Genomic DNA, 18,307 nt, shown 5'->3' with positions numbered 1-18,307 from the left:
AGAACAAATGTAGCTCAAGGCACATTTCATCACTGCAGGATGACACTTCCTCCACTCCCAGACAGCACCGTGTGCTCAAAAAGGAGACAGTCTGCCCAGAGCCTGAAAGCTACCAAGGGTACAGACAGCTGAAAGAGTTCCTTGGAAAAGGCAAAGTCATTTTGATGAGCCCACAGATACAAACCCAAACGGAAGCTGCATGAGGAAGGAGGGTACCTCAAATCACGATGTGCTTATTAGTGGCTACACATGGGTGGTGGATTTATAAAGTTGAATGCATGGCCCCTGATGGTTTATCTCGGGTAGTGGTAAGAGGCAGAGCGTGTTGTGGATGGGAAGGAAGGCTGCTTCCTTTCCAACAGGCCAGGCAGGAAGGACAGAATTCCGTGGGGCAACAGAGTTATGCCACACTTGGGCACCCTGACCAAACTGTCCACAGTGCACGGTTGTCTTGCAGAGGGAATTCAAGATGCCAATTTACACCTCTGCTCTGCCTGGAGCAGTATGCAGGAACAGTGCCAGGCTCCTTGCTATGAACTGCACCTCTGCAGTTCCAGATATAATTAGGATCACCCTGGCTGGCAACGTGGTGCAGAGGCTCTGCCTCCTAAGCCCTTGAAGAAGATCCAGCAGACTGACTGCCAACACCTCTATGCAAAGCAAAGTCAGAGGTACTAAACTCTACTTCAAAAACCACACAAGACACCTCTGTTTCAGGCTATACCAGAATGAAAGTTGGATCAATAGTCTCAGAAGAGATGAGCTTTTCACCTCCTGGCTGGTTCCAAAGCCCTTTTGAGCAACTGGTGAAACAGCACTTCTTATGTCCCAGGGAACATTTTTCTCTGTTCAACTTTGGACAGTGACCATAGGAGGTGACAAAAAGGCTAAGTTTAAATAAAAAAAAAATAGGAAGGTCAAAACTGGTGTTGCCTTATCAATGGGCATTCTGAACCCATAGCAAAGTTGTGGCATAGTCACCTGGACAAACAGACCACAGTCCTACAGTCTTCCATTCCTCTCCTTGTTTTCCAAAAGTAAAGGGTTTAACTAAATTCTTCCCCCTGGTATCTCCCTTCTGCTTGTTTAAACCAATACACTGATTTCTAAGACATTTGCTTTTGCCCATCCAGGTGTCCAGTGTGAGTTCAACTTAGTCCAAAAAGAAGATAGCAAAATATCAAGTGCCAATGCAATGCCTCACTTGTTCTTTTGCACTTAAGTATTCTTTTAATATCATTCCTTCAATGGTTTATACAAATTCATTCAGGAAATGGACCCTTTCTCTAAGATGAGTTTGGGGTGCCTGGTAGTTTGCAGGCCCCAAATAGCAAACACAACTTGTATGAAATGAACAAGCATAAATAATGTTTAAGAACAGGAACAAATCAAAGTAGCACAGCCCAGAGGGAAGAAGTAAATTGCTGGGATCTCTGCTGAGAGCTGCGTGATGTAGAGGAGGTGACCTGAGTTTCAGTGCTGGAGCTGCAGCATCAGCTCTGCAGTGACACATGTCATGCACCAATCCCTGAGGGTATATTCTGCATTTCGGGATGTACCAACCTCCTCCTCACCCCCAGCTACAACCCCACTGCGACACATCTCCTCTCAAGGCCACCACCGTGCTCAGGCAACTCTCAGCTATTCATAGAGGAGCTTCTATTAAAAGTAAAAGCACAATCAGCTTAAGAAATAGCCAGAGATTACACGAGAGATCACAGCAGCCAGAAAGAGAGAAAACCGACCATGTGCATTAGAATCAAGGGGTCCCATCCTGACCCAGAGCAGTGTAAGCTCAGAGTAAATCATAAACAAGTCAGTGAGGCTAAATATCACCATAAATCCTGTGAGGGTTAAGAGCTTTGTTGTTTATTGGTTTAATTCTGAACTAACAGGTCATCAGGTATATTCCCCTGCTGGCAGAGAATTGTTCCTGTGCTGGAAGACAGGTGGTAAATGGACAGTTATTTTCATTATAAGCCTCTCCTTGTAGAAGTCTGTAAGTACTTGGATGAGGAAGAGCTCTCAGAGCTGAAACAGGCTGTTAATTTGTCAGAGCCCTGAGTCAGATCCTACGTAACTTACTCTGTCTTAACACATGCAAGAGTGGCAGGAAAGCAAAGAGGAGGAACTGAACAAAGACTTCAGATTTTTGCTTTTAGATACCTCTTTCCTTGTTTTAAGAAATTCAGCATGGCCTCCCCCATCCCTGGATCTCCATTCTCAAGAAGAAGGAAAAAAAAAAAAGAGGCAAAAATAATAGTTTTTCCTAGTGCTCTCCAGGGTAAGTTAGTTCTGCTGTGAAAACATTTGCAGATGTCGAGAACCAACTGCTCAGCATCTCTGTAGACTTCTGCCTATTGATACTATGAGAAATGGTCTAAATGCATCTGAAAAACTACTCTGAAATACAGCTGCAGTTTATGCTCGGCTTTTATACAGCATTACAGCAACACTGCCTGGCTCTGCAGCCAAAATCCACAGCAGTATCAGTTTAATACTGGCTGTGTCCTCTCTCAGACATCCCATATACCACACTGGCCATTCTTGTAGGAGGAGTGTTTCCCAGCCACAAAATGACGGTCAGAGCCCAGCAGTTCCCATGTCTGTTGTGTTAACTCTTCACCCTTCCACACCACTGCAACAACGCAACCTAAAGCCATAAGAAACAGGAAAGGGAGAGTTAAAGGGGACTGGTGAGGCAATACATTATTAAAATATTATTTTCAGCCCTAGAGACTCGAGTTCAATTCCCATTTCCGTCACAAGTGAGGCACTGGGTTTATTCCAAACCTCATTTTGTATAATTTATTGTTCACTGCGACTGCAACACAAGTATTTTAGCAGAGCTTATAGTTTTGGGACTAAGCCCTGATTTTCAGGAAGGGAAGAGATGACAATGCAGGTCTCAGGAGTTCTGGGATTCTTTATACTTGTCCCCAGGAGCACTTAGGGAAACAGCATCATTTAAAGGAAAAAAAAAAAAAGGACCCTCAAACCACCATGCTAGAAATTGCTGTTTTCAATAAATAAGCTACACTGCTCTTCTGTTTGCTCAGTTGCTGTGGCCAGGGCTCTAAGAAAAGCCACACGAGTCACAAGACTTGCAGAAAAATGGCAGGAGCTGGCAAGTTTGCTCCCAGTCAGCGAGACACAGCTTGAGGAGCTTGCATAACGCCTGCTTCCAAGAAGCTTCCAAGAGCATGTCATGCTGCACTGCAAGAAGCTGCTAACCAGGGACCATCTCGCTTCCATTTGGTCATGGCTGGGTCTGCCAACACTTGCCATGTCAGATGCTCTGGAGAAAAGAGAGACGCTGTTAGATTTCAGACTCAGGGCTCATTCTTCCTGTACGGTGTCTTGAAGGAAAGAAAGGAGTTATCTACTCTAGTCAGCACCAGGCTCAGAGCTGTGATAAGCCTGAAGGTCACAAAGGAAGCAAACATCAGCAACTTAATTGTCCTGCCTGCCCATCTATATAAAATAGCTTTAGAAAACTATTGAGCTACTTTATATTCAACTGTTATTAAAATATTTACTAATAGGACTCTGAAAACAAAGCTGGACCTAAGGACAAAGTATCAGTGAGTCACCTGGAATAATTGTTTAAATATCTAATATTAAATTGTGCCCTCCTGTTGCAGTGTTTTGATGCAGTGTTGCCTGTTGCTCAGTGAACACTGAAATGTTCTCAGCCCTCTCTCTTCACAGCTACCCCAGTATTTATAGTAGATAGTCCTGAGCAAGACATCCAGTTCTTATGACTAAACTCCATCAAGTTATCCCAAAATAAGCATGATGTGTGCTTCAAAAGGATCACAGATAAATGTAAATAAAGAGAAATAGCTTTTTGGAGCTTTCAGAACCAGTCCTGCTTGCAGTCTGACCAGACCATCCAAGTGCTAAAAGTCAGCAGGGACAAAACCCTGAGCTCATTCCTCCTGTGCCACCCAACTCTGCTCTGAAAGACCATGCTCAAAAACTCAAGTGCTACCAGCTCATCTAGGGCAGCCTCTCATCTCCCAGTGCTTTCTAAGAATACCCTGACTCCTCAAATCCAGTACCTGACCCATGCCAGCAGTCAAAGTGGCTGCACCAGACCCAGCCTCTGCAGAGCAGACCTAAGTAACCAACAACACTGAACAAACCAACCTGCATGAGCGGCTAAAGCTCTTGGCACAACACTTCTGGAGAGAAGGCAGGTCTTTCCAAGGGCTCAGACAGGGGGAGTTTTCCAGTATTTCTAAGAAAAACAGTTTAGTACTTTATGGTTAACTTTTTCTAGTCTTATTTGAAGTGTCCATTAATAACATACACCTACATGACATACATGATAGACACCAACAGCCTCTCCTTTAAGGAAGGAGAAAAAGGTATAAGAATTAGTCACTAAGAATTTAACTTCACTCAAGGCTGAACACGTCCATCTGCCTGTAATTAGTGACAATATTCTCTTACCTTGAGCTTCCACTCTCTATTAGGATGTGCAAAACCAGGTCTGAGACCAGCAAAAGAAAATTTCATGTGGAATGAGGAACTGTCCCACTAGTGAGCTATTTTCCCACCATGCATGACTAGATTTCTCTTTTTTTTTTCCCTTTGGACCAGATTTAGTTTTAGCTCTCCTCCCAACTAGCAGTACTCTGACTCATATGGTTACAGATCTGTGAGTCCAAGAAGGAAAAAGTATTACACCCAAAGCTTTTTGGGTGTTTTTTTTTTTTCAGTGGCTATTAAAGAAGTAGGTTTACCCTGCATATTTATCAGTAAATTTCCTTTCACAGACGCCACCTCAAAACCAATTTTACACTGGGCACATAGGCTGAGCACCATATGCTTCTAAATGACTGCCTGCCACCCCTTCAGTAAGTCTTCTGGTTTTGCCACTCAAATGCACTGCCTGAAACAAAAATCTGAGTGCTAGCTCGCATGGGTGGAGCACACATGGGTTTGTTCTTGTCTAATAAATTCGCTGCTCAAGGCATCATAATAAGTTTCACCCCAATAGCTGGAACACAGCAAGAACTGTTGTCTTGCTTAACTTAGGCTAAGTTGTCAACTTCTTCCATTTCTCCTCAAAAAGGTCCATCTTAAAGATGCCAAGAAATCCTTACTCAGGAGGACTTTTACTCACACTTGTACAGACTCAAACCTGAAGTACAGAGCTGGGACATTCAGGAATTCACCAGAGCAGGAAGGGGATCAGCTTCCTGCCTTAGAACAACATTTTCAGAAGCTGCCTCAGACAGGAGGAGTCTCAGACAGACTCCCACTTCTATTTAAGTCTAGCTGGGTTCTACCTGCTGGGAGCATCTGGAGAAATCAGGTTCAAGGGCCTGGCTTGGCATTCCCACTCAGACACTGAATGGCTTCTGAAAACAATCTGTACCCTTTAAAAACAGAAGCTCAACTCTGCTTTGCCTGGGTTTATTTAGGGGTTTTTGACTGTGTGATAAGCATGTCAAGTTTTGAAAAGCAGTAACAGCTGACAGTTCAGCACAGAGGAATGCTTGTAGGAACTTCTGATTTCTCTCCCCACTGGTTCTGCACACGCTTTACAGCCCAGTATCACAGCACACCATTTACTGAGCAAACACACAACAAATTCCACAACACTTCCTTTATCTCAATGTACAGTAAGGACTAATCAGAACTCCGGATGCTCTAAGACTTTCAACTTGAGGATTATCAGGGTAACCAGGAAGAGTTTACACAAGCAGAGGCAGCATCCCTGATCTGTCAGCTCTCAGGTGACAAATTCCAGCAATGACAAGGCCACCTGTCATTTTCACACTCCAGTAGGTTCAGGCAAACACCAACTTGCACAGCACTGAGCATCAGCTTCCCAACTGGAGATACAGCTGGCTTCCTTTCCCTGGGTAAATTCTGATATGATCTGAGACATGCCATAAGGATCTCTTTTCCTAGAGAATACAAGGCTGGTGGGCAGTTACCAGAAGCATGAGATCATCACTAAAGAGTTAAGCTGAAGAATACAGACAGCAAGATCTGCAGAGAACCTGTAACTGCTGCAGGAAGTAGAAAAAAATATTAGACTTCTATTTATCTGAGCCAACCCCTATAGCATTAAAGCAAGTCAACAGAGAACAAACACAGGCAGACACTGATGCTAATCTGCAAACACCGAGATTCATGGGTTTTTCCCTTACAGCCATCCATGTTATGTTATAATTTAACTTAATTATGTATCTCCTTCTAGCATTCCTCCTCCCACAAGTGTTTGCACAGAGCTGTACAGATTTCTCTTAAGTGAAATTATTTTATCTTGGGGTCTGCTATAACACATTACCCATTTCCCCCCAGTGCTGCACATTTTCTTCCTTCCCCATTTAATCTAAGACGAAAATAGGTATTTCCTTCACTGGAGACGAAAGGCTTGCTGCCATGTGAAGGACTTATTTGACCACGATTTATTTCTCTATACAGCAGAATCCTACTTCTGGCTCTTCCACCATCCACTGCAATCCTAAATAAGTCAGTTCCCAAGCAGTGCCTATGCCTTTAACCTGCTAATACATCACAGAATTTGGTTGGCTCACAGATGTATTTATCATACAACAATTAAGGGTCCGTGACTTGCAATTAATCTCTCTGCCAGCACCCTGGGCATGTAAACACATCTCAAAGCAGAGCACAAAAAAAAATAGAAGAATCATATTTAAGAACTCCTTTCATGTCCAGAGCAGAGCAACATAGTGAGTGTACCTTTGTGTTTAAATTTAAATCTGCTGCTGAAGTAGTGCAATGATGCTCAGCATTACCCAGCACAGCAGACATCCACACTCTATACATAACACAGCTACGATTTTTACAAGTTTTAAACACTCAGTTCTCAGCATTCAAGTTCAGAAACCACATACTGCAGAAGCAGCATGAGCAACCTAAAAGCACAAAAGATCATTGACAAAACAGTTTTCCTGCAGGAACACGCCAAGTATCTGCATCTCTCTATGCATCCCTTTAGGATCTTTCACTTCTAGGTAGTTGCTAAATGCTGCTGTTGGCCTCTGGAAGTTTTTTGCTGGAGAAGCCTCCCATAACAAAGCAAAGTATGTGTTATCAAAGGAAGGCATTCTCTCATCATATCTTGGGGCTGTAAGTATCTCTAAATGGCTGGGGAAGGTTGAGATATGAAGAGATTAAGTTGCTCCTCAAAGTTGCACCTGAAGCCAAACTAAATCCCGTGGCCTCAGGATCTAGCTTTGCATCCTCAGTATGGGACATCACTGCTGGCCCGTGCCTGATTTTGTCAAGGCAATTACTGCAGCACAAGTGCTGTGCTTAATTGGCATTTAGCCTTTCCACTGCCACAGGCGTTGCAATGCTGCATATTCCCTGCTCTTTTATCCATATGGAAGTTTCGGTGTTCTACGAAAGGCAAGGTTAGCTCAACACAGTTGAGTTTAGGTCCATGCCTGCCTCCAGTTCCTTTCAGACAACATACAAACATCAGCTAATTCAGCACAGACCATCTGAGCCTGGTGGCAGACTGCTAAGTGTCCCTATCTGGGGAGTAAAAGCTCCCAGGAGAGGATGCTTTCAGGGTACCAGCCACCAGCTCAGGTCTGGGGTCAAGTAAACACTGATTCACCTCCCACAACTTTTTGATTGGGTTCCTTGATCATAAACAAGATGGTTTCATCTCCACTCAAGTCCTTCCACCTACTGTTCCCAGCCCTTAGTCACTGCCTCCTCAGCAGCCCCCTTAAACCATCTGTTCTAGAGAAGTCAGAGGTGCCTCATTTTCTCCACAAAGAGCCAGGCAGCCGTCCCAGCACCCTGCCTTGGATCAGACACCACCACCACAGGGCACAGACATACAGGGAACCATCTGAACACAGCCCAGTGCTTTCAGTTTTCCTGTTTGTAAAGCACAGATAACAGTAATACTCCCACAAATTCAAAGATTTGTGTAACAGTGCTCTGAGATCACAGGATTTAAAGAAAACACATTTGTTATTTTCACATGGCAAAATAAGAGTGGCATGAACATGGATGATTATACAAACAGCTTCGTGGGCTGTCTTGTACATCCCCCTTATTGGTCCTTCGGGCTCTCAAGTCAAATTAGCACATACCACATGCTTTGTTCTTTTCATCAGACCAATTTTGCTGGTATTGATGCCTGCTCCAAGACCTTCTTATTTAAAAAAGGTGGTAGCAGAGAAGTAACCACACCTTAAGAATAGACTAAATGATCCCTGAGGTCCCTTCCAACCTGAGTTATCCTACAAGCCTATAACCACACCAACAGGAAATGCCTGGAGCTGACCTGATTAACCTTCCTTTCAGTTCTGGGGCCCAGGATAAACCAGTCTACGAAGAGATGTGTCACCTGTCTGGCTTCTACGTGGCTTCTCTCGTCTCTTCAATGATTTTAACACCATCATCCTGTATCCTAGTCACCATGCTGAGTCTCCAGCAGCAAGAGCACACATAGCAGCCACACTGACATCTGGTATTATAAATACAAGCTCTGCACTGTTGGATAATCTGTTAACGGCAGAGTAAAGTGTCACTGAAAGAGCAATTAGCAGCAGCTAGTAAGCCATCACATTCAGGAGGAAAAAAAATATGTTTGGTAAGATGTGCAACTAAATATTGACGGCAGTCAGTATCGCTCCTCTCTGCTTTGAGGTTTCCAGCAAGTGTGGAACTCAGTGCTACTGCAAGGTGCCCACAGCAGCCCTAGACTGAAGCTCTGCATTGCCACAGCACAGCTCTGGCAGGGGGCAAGTGTCCCCTGTTAGGGGAACATGGCTTGATGACAATTTGAAAGGAGTCCCACAAGTCAAGAGCAGGGAAACCAGCCCTGGCAGGGCCTCCAGCCCCTCTGCTGAAGTGTCCACATCAGCCAGCACCAACCACATCAGCATTTGTTCTTGCAGAGATTTCCATCCACTCAGAGAGAAACTCATCAGCACTCACATTCACTGTGCAGCAGCAGCTGCTGAGCAATAGCTGCACCACCATCCTGGTATCAAGCTGGAGCAGTGACATATGTCATGTCCACACTACAGCAATGATTGTATTTGTACACAGTAGGTCTACACACAATTTCTTCTTATGCCTATTCAGACAAAAGACAGCCCCTATCACAATTACACTGAAGAGCCATGATTATTCTGTGTGTTATTTCCATAGCTTCTTATCATGGTTTCCAATACCCACATAAAAAGAAAAGACTCCACATTACAGCAGGGCCCCAACACTATTTTAACAGGACTGGGGTTTGCAGCATATACACATACATTCTGTGGTAAGAGGTCTCAAGTTACCAGTCTCTAAACTAGCCAGCACTCAAGGGTATCAAATGGAGAAAGACCTCTTCACTCTGACATATTTTCCATTTCCCCTCCAATTATTTCCTCTAAATGCTTTTCTGCAGACAGGTCTCAGCTTCTGCTCAGGGGACCTTTCATTATTTCATTTTCTAAAAGCCACAGCACTATAACTTGCTGCTAGAGAGACAGCTGATGGGACACAGTGAGGTCACAAGTTCTCCAGGGACAGGAGTCATCAGAACGAGACAGAAAACACTTTGATTCGTTTACTTTCCACCAAGCAGATAAAATCCCCAGTTCTAAATTGGTGCCAGTAGAGACACACCAAGGACTAATATACCCCCTTGTGTGCTCAGTCTAAAGGAGAGGGGCAGAGTACCCCAAAAACACCGACTGTCCTTCGACAAACCCTCCTCTGACCCTACAGCCACACGTTATCTATGACACCACTGCAGCACTGCCTGCACAGATCCTCTAAAAAGATTTACAGCGTTAGGATGCCAGTACTTAGAAAGCATGAAAACAGCAGAGCCAACAGGTGAACCCATTCTGCTCACAGATTTCAGGAGATCCATTTTCCCCCTTCTTCTTAGAAAGCTACAGCCCAGCAAGTTTTTCATTTGGGTGACAGGAATTGTTATTTTCTTCCTGTGTCTATGGACAAACAAGTGGATCCTGGACTATGACCTGAGGCTCAGCAAAATGTGCTTCTACCATGTCCTTCCCTTGGCATGATCCCAGCATCCCTGGGGTATACATTGCATGGACTCTTGAAAGTTATTTAGAAAGGATCCCAAACTCTTTGAATTTTACAAAAAAACTCCTTTAGTGTATAGCTAAGAAAAAACCCTCTTGTTTTGACTATGCTTTCATTGTACCAGATACAATCCCTGTGCCTTCTTCCCAGTACAGACAGCACACCCTGCTCAAGGATACCCTTGCACAGATTCAGAATTTAGGGCTACTTGCACTTAAACAAGCAATTAACCCATATCACAAACCCTTCTGACAGTCAAAAAGCTTTATAAGCCATCCAGCAGCAAACAGCTCAAAAGAAAAAGTGGGGGTGGGGGAACGAGATCCAATAGATGTTGTCACAAATGCAGTTTGCTGAAAGAGAAAAACCCACACAAGCATCTGACCAGGTACCTACAGCAGTCGCTGCTTTTAAGGCAAGTCACCAGCAACCTGCATGCTCCTCATAGCACAAAATAAACGACCTTGATAACTAAAACCTGTGTATCACTTAATACAATTAATTAACAAGCCAGGAACAGGCTGAGGAACCCCCCCCTCCCCAGGTGTTGTGTGTCTGCGCTGGAGCAGATAACCAGCCGGCCCGGTCTGCAATTTACTCAAGTTGCAGATGATGAATGCGAAGGTCACATGAAGGGAAAGCATCAGTATATTGCCTGTCACAAAATGGTAGCACCCGGGGATTTGAGCATACAGGAGAGCTCCAACCCCGTCCTTCCTATAGCCTCCCCGCAGCTCCTGACATGGCATCCGCTATGGAGGACAGCGAGCCTGGGCTGGGGGAGGGGGACGGAGCAGATTAAACTTAAACACCCTCCGCATCACACTCCCCCCGCAGCAGCGACAACATCCATCCCTGAGCCCCGCGGCCCCGCACGGAGCAGGGGATGGATGCGGCTGGTCCCCCACGGGCGCTTCGGCCCCTCCGTTATGTAACAGCCGGGGGCACGGGGGGGCCCGCACCGGCCGCCAAGGTGCGGCAGAGGCGGGGACCCCGCTGCGGAATCCCCCGGGCGGGGAGCCCTCCCTCCCTTCCCCGCCTCTGCGAGCCCCTGCACCGCAGCGCCCGGGCATCCTGCAGCGCTGCCCGCGCACCGCACACGCACCGGCCGGGCTGCTCCGAGCGCAGGGAGCGCTGTCCCCGCACCGCGCTCGGAGCCGCCGAGCCGTGCTGTGCCCGCACCGCGCCGTGCCCACACCGCGCCGTGCCCGCGGACCCCGCGCTGTCCCCGCGGCGGCTCTGCCCGCGGACCCCGCACCGCGCCGTGCCCGCGGACCCCGCGGCGCTGCCCCCGCACCGCGCTCGGAGCCGCCGAGCCGCGCCGTGCCCGCACCGCGCTGTCCATGCGGCAGCTCTGCCCGCGCCCCCCCGGGGGACCACCACCATCACCCCCCCATCCCCGCACTCACCTCCCGACGAAATTCTCCAGCACGGAGCTCTTGCCCGCGCTCTGCCCCCCCACCACGGCGATCTGCGGCAGGTCGAGGTTGGCGTTCTGCCCGATGGCGGCGAACGCGTCTTGCAGCCGGTTGACCAGCGGGATGAGATCCTCCATCCCGCGGTTCCCCATGGCTGCGGCGCTGCTCCTCGCTCGGGGCGAGCTCGAGCTACCCCTTCCCGCGGCGCTCCCCGGCTGTGGGGCGGGCGGGCAGCGGCTCCAGCCTGCGCCCCTCGCCCCGCTCGACGCCGCCCGGGCTCCGCTCGCCTCAGCCCGCCCGCCGCGCCTGCAGAGCGCCCCGCGCCGCCGCCAGGGGGAGTTAAAGGCGCCTGCGCCGCGGTGCACGCCGGGAGTTGTAGTCCGGCGGCTGAGGGGGCTGAGGGGCCCCGGGCCGGGATGGCGCTGGGGGTTGCGCCCGCAGACACGGAGCTCGCTGCCCAGGACCAGAACAGCCCAGGCTGCCCCCGGGGCTGTTTCTGTGTGGGGCAGGTTGACACGCCTGTACGGCCCAGCCGGTGTGGGTGTGAGTCCCCATCAGCCTGCTCCACAGTCAGTCATAGTGCACCTGTCCATAAGCCCGCACGGCCCTGTGGAATTCAGTCGCTATATCTATATTATCTGTTATCTACTATACTCATATGATCCATGCAGCGCAGTCAGCGAACATGTATGATTTGGTTGATGTGCCCACACGGTTTGGTTACTAAACCTGCGCAGTTCGGTCTTTACAGCCACGCTGGTAAGTCAATACACTTGCACAGTTCGGTCACAGTAACTGAGAATTCGGCTGATGCACCTCCATGGGAGGGCTTTGTGTGAGAATAGCACTTATAAACTACCAGAATACAAGAAATTACTGATATGATTAAACTGGATGTTTGCAAAAACGCTGTCACACTCCAAGCAACCTGGTCTAGTGGAAGGTCCATGGCAGGGGGGTGGAACGAGATGGTATTTAAGGTTCCTTCCAACCCAAACCATATCATGATTCTGCTGCTTCATCTTCATTCAAACACAGATGAAATATGCATCAGTTTCTGTTTAAAGCTGCCAAACAGTAGATTGTTGTTGCTAGGTTTGTTTTACAGAAACACAAACAGGTGCTTCGTTTTATGTACCCAGATTTTGGGGTTTTTTTTTTAATCACTTGCCTAGAATAAAGAGGCAACAGCTTGCTTCGTTTTTTTTTTTTAAAGGGATTGGTTTTTAATAAGAATATAATGCGAGGCCATATTTGATTTGAAAGTATAGCAGTGAAAACAAGTGCTCAGAAAAGCAGCCGATGGCTAAGGGTGAGTCAGGAGGATGGAGAGTGCTGCATTTCAAACACCTCTCAGTTCGTGCTACCCAGTACTCCTGTTCACAGCTCAGAGCGAGCTGGGGGTGGTGGGGGAAAGGAATAAAAAAAAACTGCAACAGATTTTGAGCTGTCTGTTTTGCTTCAAACAGCAACGTTTTAGTTATAATAAGGAATATTTGCAGGTGTCCATCAAATGGAATCCATGCAAAAATACCTACCTGGACATACACAGAAACTGGAACAACCATGTTGAGGGGTTGCCTCACTGTGTCAGTGAAGATGCCCAAGGAAATGCTCTGAACACATCACAAATGTGCAGGTAAGAACACTGAAGGAAGGGAAATAAACTGCTCCATCTGTATGGGTAACACCACTGCAGGGCACACGTGGGCTCTTTTGGGGGCTGTCAATGCTATTTTTTTCCTCTCAGCAAATTTCCCAGTAAATCTTGAAAAACAAGCTTAAGAAACTCAGTGTAGACTGTGGACAAAAGTCTTTGAGCATCTGTGCAGCCATTCTGATAATTTATGTTGAAGGAATCTGGAGAAAAAACACTGTAGCTAGCTGCCCCTTGTTAGAGGTCACCACAAAAAGAAAAGTGAACAGTATCAAAGGCTCAGATAATGATGTCACCTTCCTTCCTGGATCAGAGCTGATGCTCAGGGAACTTCAGACCATGAGCATCTTTGTAACATTATTTGAGGAACCATAAGAAGAAAATTATCCTTTTCCAGGAGATTGCTGTAACCTGAAGTTCACCAACTGCAATACAGAGAAAGATTGCCCAGTCCCATCACTGCAATCACCTCACACAATTTACCAGCTGTACTAATAACCCTCAGTGGCCATGACCAGCCTCACCTGGGGCTTCTGCCCACACCTGTGGGCCCAGGAGCTCTATTTAAACTCAGCCCAGGACCATCATTCCTTGCTGAATGATGGAGAAATACTTGTCTCTGAGGTGCTTGCAGCCCTTCATGCCTAGGGAGTCTTTGGGTCTGGACCTTCACTCATAGGTTGACTCCTAAGCTTTGTCCCAGTGCACTCTAGGTAGGTATTTTGTTCTGAGTGAACCAACTCCAGAAATAATAATTTATATTACACTGTTCTTCTGGAAAGCTAAAATTGAACTAATATTTTTGCTTTGAAAAGTATTTGTGAAAGACTATTGAAAGTACAGTATGTCAACAGCTGATATTGAAGACTGAGGGGGGAAAATAGGGTTTGTGTTGCTAGTTAAGGAGCTGGTACAGCACTAAGGCTCCTGAATGACTTCTTTGCAGGTATTTCTCTCGATGGTATCTGGTTTTACTTTTCTGTGACGTTCATACTTAGTTTTTGGGAAATGTGGTCCTTGGTCTAACTGACTGTGGTCTTAAAGGGCAAAATTGGACAGGAGGGATGGGGGGAGGTAACAGGATGCTCTCCAGGTAGACAGAAAAAAAAAGGAATAATAACTTGCAGAAATATTTGCAAACTTTAAATGATCAATATTAGTGTGACACTGAAACATGCACAGAATGTGCTCCTGCTTCCCTGCCCTGCGGAGATGTTTGTAAGCAAATGAGATCAGTGTCTGCCTGCAGCGTCACCCTCCAACAACTCATTAATGCCGTGAAGTCTAAACGCTTCTGCAGCAATTGCAGTAGCTCAGCCCAGACACTGAACTCGGGTATTGAGACAGCGAGGCTTGGATTTTTCTGAAGCTTTAGAAACTTACACCTCCCATTGATGAAAAAGCGAACTGCAGGCACTCGGAATCACTCCGAGAGCCTTCCATTTTCTCTCCTGCCACAGAGTTGCAAGGATGTTAGCAGTAGATGTGCCTTTTGATTCTGTGATACCTCCTACCTGTGATTTATGCAGCAGATATAAGAGGAAAAACAACTATGCGATCATTCCTCATGGGACATACTGGAAAACTGCAATGCCTGTGGAATTAAAAGGGATTTTATAAACTGGAATGAATAGGAAAAAAATCTATTTCTTTCTACCTTGGTAGAAAAACTGATGATATGAGCAAACAAAAACAAGGAGGATGAAAGATTCTTCCCCCACCCAAGATGCTATAATTATTTCTTAGTGTACTTTAAAAATGCATGTGGGCAAGCATATGTGTGTTTCTATGTATGGCTATCAACGTAAGGACAGTTCTGTATGCTGATTTTTGTCACCTCATGCAAATAGAACTCCCAGTTTAGTTAGCATAATTAGAAATAGACATTTGAGTGCTGGATTCTGTCCTTCATTCCTTGCTCTTGCAAAAATAACACATTTAGTCCTCAGAGAAAAAAAATAAGCAAAAAAACCCTTGGAATACAATTATTTTGTGATTCTTTAACTTACCTGCAAACTGTTCCTGCTGACTCCAGGTAGAGCTGTGAATGTTCTGAACAGTGTGTAGAAGTGGCCCTTTGGGTTCCTAAAAATGTTTATAAACACAGATAAGAATTTAAATGGAACGTTTAAAAGGAGAGGTTGGAAGCTCGACGAAGACTCAGGTCTAGCATTGTCATTGTCTGTATTAATATCAAACACATGATACACCTGACCAAAAGTTAAAAATCTTAATTAAAATTAGCCTCTTGAATTTCCATGACTATGTAAAGTTGCCTATAGAGATAGAAATTATAAAATCAATACTTAAATGGTTTCTTAATTGCTCCTATGGCAGCAATTGTACCATAGTAACATCACTGATCTCTTGTGGTATGAGTTGCTCAGAGAGGAGAAGTTAATTTCTAATTTTTTTATTTATTGCAAAAGCTATTTGAAAGCCTTTAATTTTTGATTTTCAAATAAAGCTTTCCTTTGTAGAATAATGTGGTGAAATGCTTCCTTCTCTTCTGAAACAGGAAATTTGCTGAACTAGTCTGTAAATCCCCCCAAAAGAGGTAAAGGAAGGTAAATTCAGTTTATGAGACACTGAGACAGTTTTATCATTAATGTGACTCCACAGAAGCCAGAATATACATAAGGAAAGAAATAAGCTGAATGTTATAGTCCATTAGAAATGGAATCTGAAAATGGATGTGAGTTGAAATTAATATTTTAAGAGCAAAAAGGCTGAGTTCTCTGTGCTTTCCACATCCAGTAAGATGCCACAAAATAGCTCCTGGCAGATATTTTGTGAAACTGAAAATCACTGGTAGAAGCTGATCGACCATGTGGCAAAATGGATATAAAAAATTGTATCTTTATCTCCTGTGGCCTGTCCTGCTGATCAAGAAATACCAGGAATAGGTTTCTAGAACAATACTACAAGGAATGGGTACAAACATCCCTTAATGCACAGATCATTTGGGTTTGAAATGTTGTGTGCTACTGCTTTCATGTGTGTGAATCCAGTCCTCCTCCAGATAAAACAGGCATGGAAAACAGTATAATTCCAGTAACTAATATCAGCTGTTGGGAGTGAGGCTGGTGAAACTTGGCCCACTCTTTCAATAGACAGGCCCCAAAACCAGAAGAAAAAAGTACTTTGAAGCTCCATATGTTTTTTCTCCAATAAGTTTGGGAAGCTTAAATATATTATGGTGAGAACTAGTTATATCCTGGTGAAATGGATGAGTAATAACTCCATCCTTGCAGATTGCAGAGGAAATTGTGGGTACTGCAGTATGTTGGTGCTGTCAGAGGCACTGAGAAACACTTGGATTTTCAAAAGCAATGTGGCTTCACCAAGGGTTGCAAAAACCAAAATTAAAACATACAACTGCACAATGCAGTCATGTGCTGGAAATTAGAAATCTCTGGTTATCTGCATGCCTCATCTGGTCCCTGGGGCAAATTTATATGGCCCAGCAAAAACTTGGCTATATAATACAATCCAGCTCCTGAATTAAAAGCATTCATATGGTCTGTCCTCTTATCTGCCAAGGAATTTCATAACCCTGATCCAATCACACAGAGGTGTAGAGTAGTGCAGGTTGCCTTATAGTTATGACCTGCAGCTCCACTGATGACAATCTCTGTATTGCAGGGCACTTCCTGGATCATTCTCTAACCTTGAACTTCCAATTCTTATCCTGTTTCATTCATTCCCATAGTCAATAAGGCACAGTGTTTGTGCAGCCCAAGCCTCAAGGATACCTGGGTTGTTACTGAGTGATCGTGTCTGACCTGCATTGTGGCTCTATGTTTTTGAGCTTCTGTGTATTCTTGCATTATGACTTGTATTTACCACTGTACAGTGAGCTGCTTAATAATTGAAAGGGAGATGTTTCTTGCATGAAAAAAAAAAAAAGGAGATGGGAGGTCAAGGTGTGTGTACCAATGCTCAGTGGGCACTGACAGTCCCCTTTGGCTGTCAACTTATGACATGCTGTTTTGCTGCCTGTAGTGAAAGAAGTGATCCTAACTCGATTTTCTGCAGTTACCCTACATCTCTGTGACTTTCAGACTGAACAGTGTGATTAGCTGAATCTGGAACCTTCTCTCCTGGATTCAGTTAAACCATCTCTGGTAGGTGTGATGTTCATGTCTGGCACATAAAGGCATCTCTGAAGATCAATCTTTGGGTTGTAGGTTGATGAAACAGGACATCTGTGCTTCCCACAGCCCTAATCCTGGCTTGTGTTGTGCAGGCACAGAACTAAATTCATGTCCAGATTTGTGTTCAGTGCAGTAGATCTCTGCATTGTTCATAAATTCAAAAAGGTTGTTTATTTAATGATTTCTATGCAGGAACTCAGAGGAAAGCCCAGACTATGAGGGGAGCCTCCAGACTATGTCAGAATATAACATCTAATGGTAAAGAAACCATAGACTTAGTCACCTGCATCTTTTATTGACGTGGTGCTTTGTAGATTTCCAAATGTTAAACATATATAGAACACAAGAACTTCAGTTGTAGAATTAAAAACGCAAGACACTAATTGCAGATTAACGTTTATCTATACGGGAATTCTGTCTTTCCCAGGTCTGGCTCATGTTATATGGACTGGAAGCACAGGATTAACCCTTTCCCCCACTGCTCCAAACCAGCCAGGCCAGTGGCTGCTCTGACAGCACCATTACAGGGGCAGAGGATCAATTATGCAAAATGATTTGAAAGAGACTCCATGCATGTTTTCTGCTCTGTGTGTGTGTTCCCTGGGATGACATTTCAGCTTTCATGCTTAACAGGAGAGCATTTTCTCTGTGTGCAGACAGCTGTGACCTGGTAAAGGACTCTGGGCATGAACAGGGCCCATCATTAATTAATATGGATGGTCATCTCCAAATTGATTATTGTAAAATCAGGATGGTATAAAAAGGCCCAAAGGAAAAATCAACATATGCTGCTGCATTGAAAATTATTAATGCTAACTGTATATCACCAGTAACTGTCTATGTTCAGCTTACAATGCTTTCAGCTAAAAATCAATTCCAAGGCCTTTCATGAATCAAGTAGTCTTTATTGGCATGAATAATTAGACTATAAAGTAAATTATTTCAGGATGGATTCTCTGGAATAGCAAAAAGCAGAAACACATCTTTACCCTTGTGAGGTTTAGTATAAGAAG

General features: G+C 45.1%; 1 protein-coding gene across 22 annotated transcripts in view; it reads right to left on the bottom strand.

Moving 5' to 3' along the window:
• Positions 1-11,770, bottom strand: part of DNM1 (dynamin 1) — a 98,294-nt gene extending 86,524 nt beyond the window's left edge. For 16 of the 22 annotated variants that reach the window (XR_007907797.1, XR_007907796.1, XM_051808142.1 and 13 more), the window contains exon 1: positions 11,472-11,767. Coding sequence is in view for 20 of the 22 variants with exons in the window: in XM_051808142.1 (XP_051664102.1) it covers positions 11,472-11,632 (161 nt within the window). In the remaining 2 variants the exon portion in view is untranslated. Of the gene's footprint in view, positions 1-11,471 lie in introns of all 22 variants that reach the window. The other 6 variants (XM_051808145.1, XM_051808148.1, XM_051808149.1 and 3 more) reach the window with 2 other exon arrangements.
• Positions 11,771-18,307: the final 6,537 nt, after the last annotated feature.

Source organism: Manacus candei, unplaced genomic scaffold (assembly GCF_025592945.1).
Source record: "Manacus candei isolate 608988 ecotype Guabito, Panama unplaced genomic scaffold, ASM2559294v1 h1tg000071l, whole genome shotgun sequence".
NCBI classification, from domain to species: Eukaryota; Metazoa; Chordata; class Aves; order Passeriformes; family Pipridae; genus Manacus; species Manacus candei.
The sequence above is the reverse complement of the archived record's forward strand: the minus strand, read 5'-3'. Positions and strand labels throughout refer to the sequence as shown.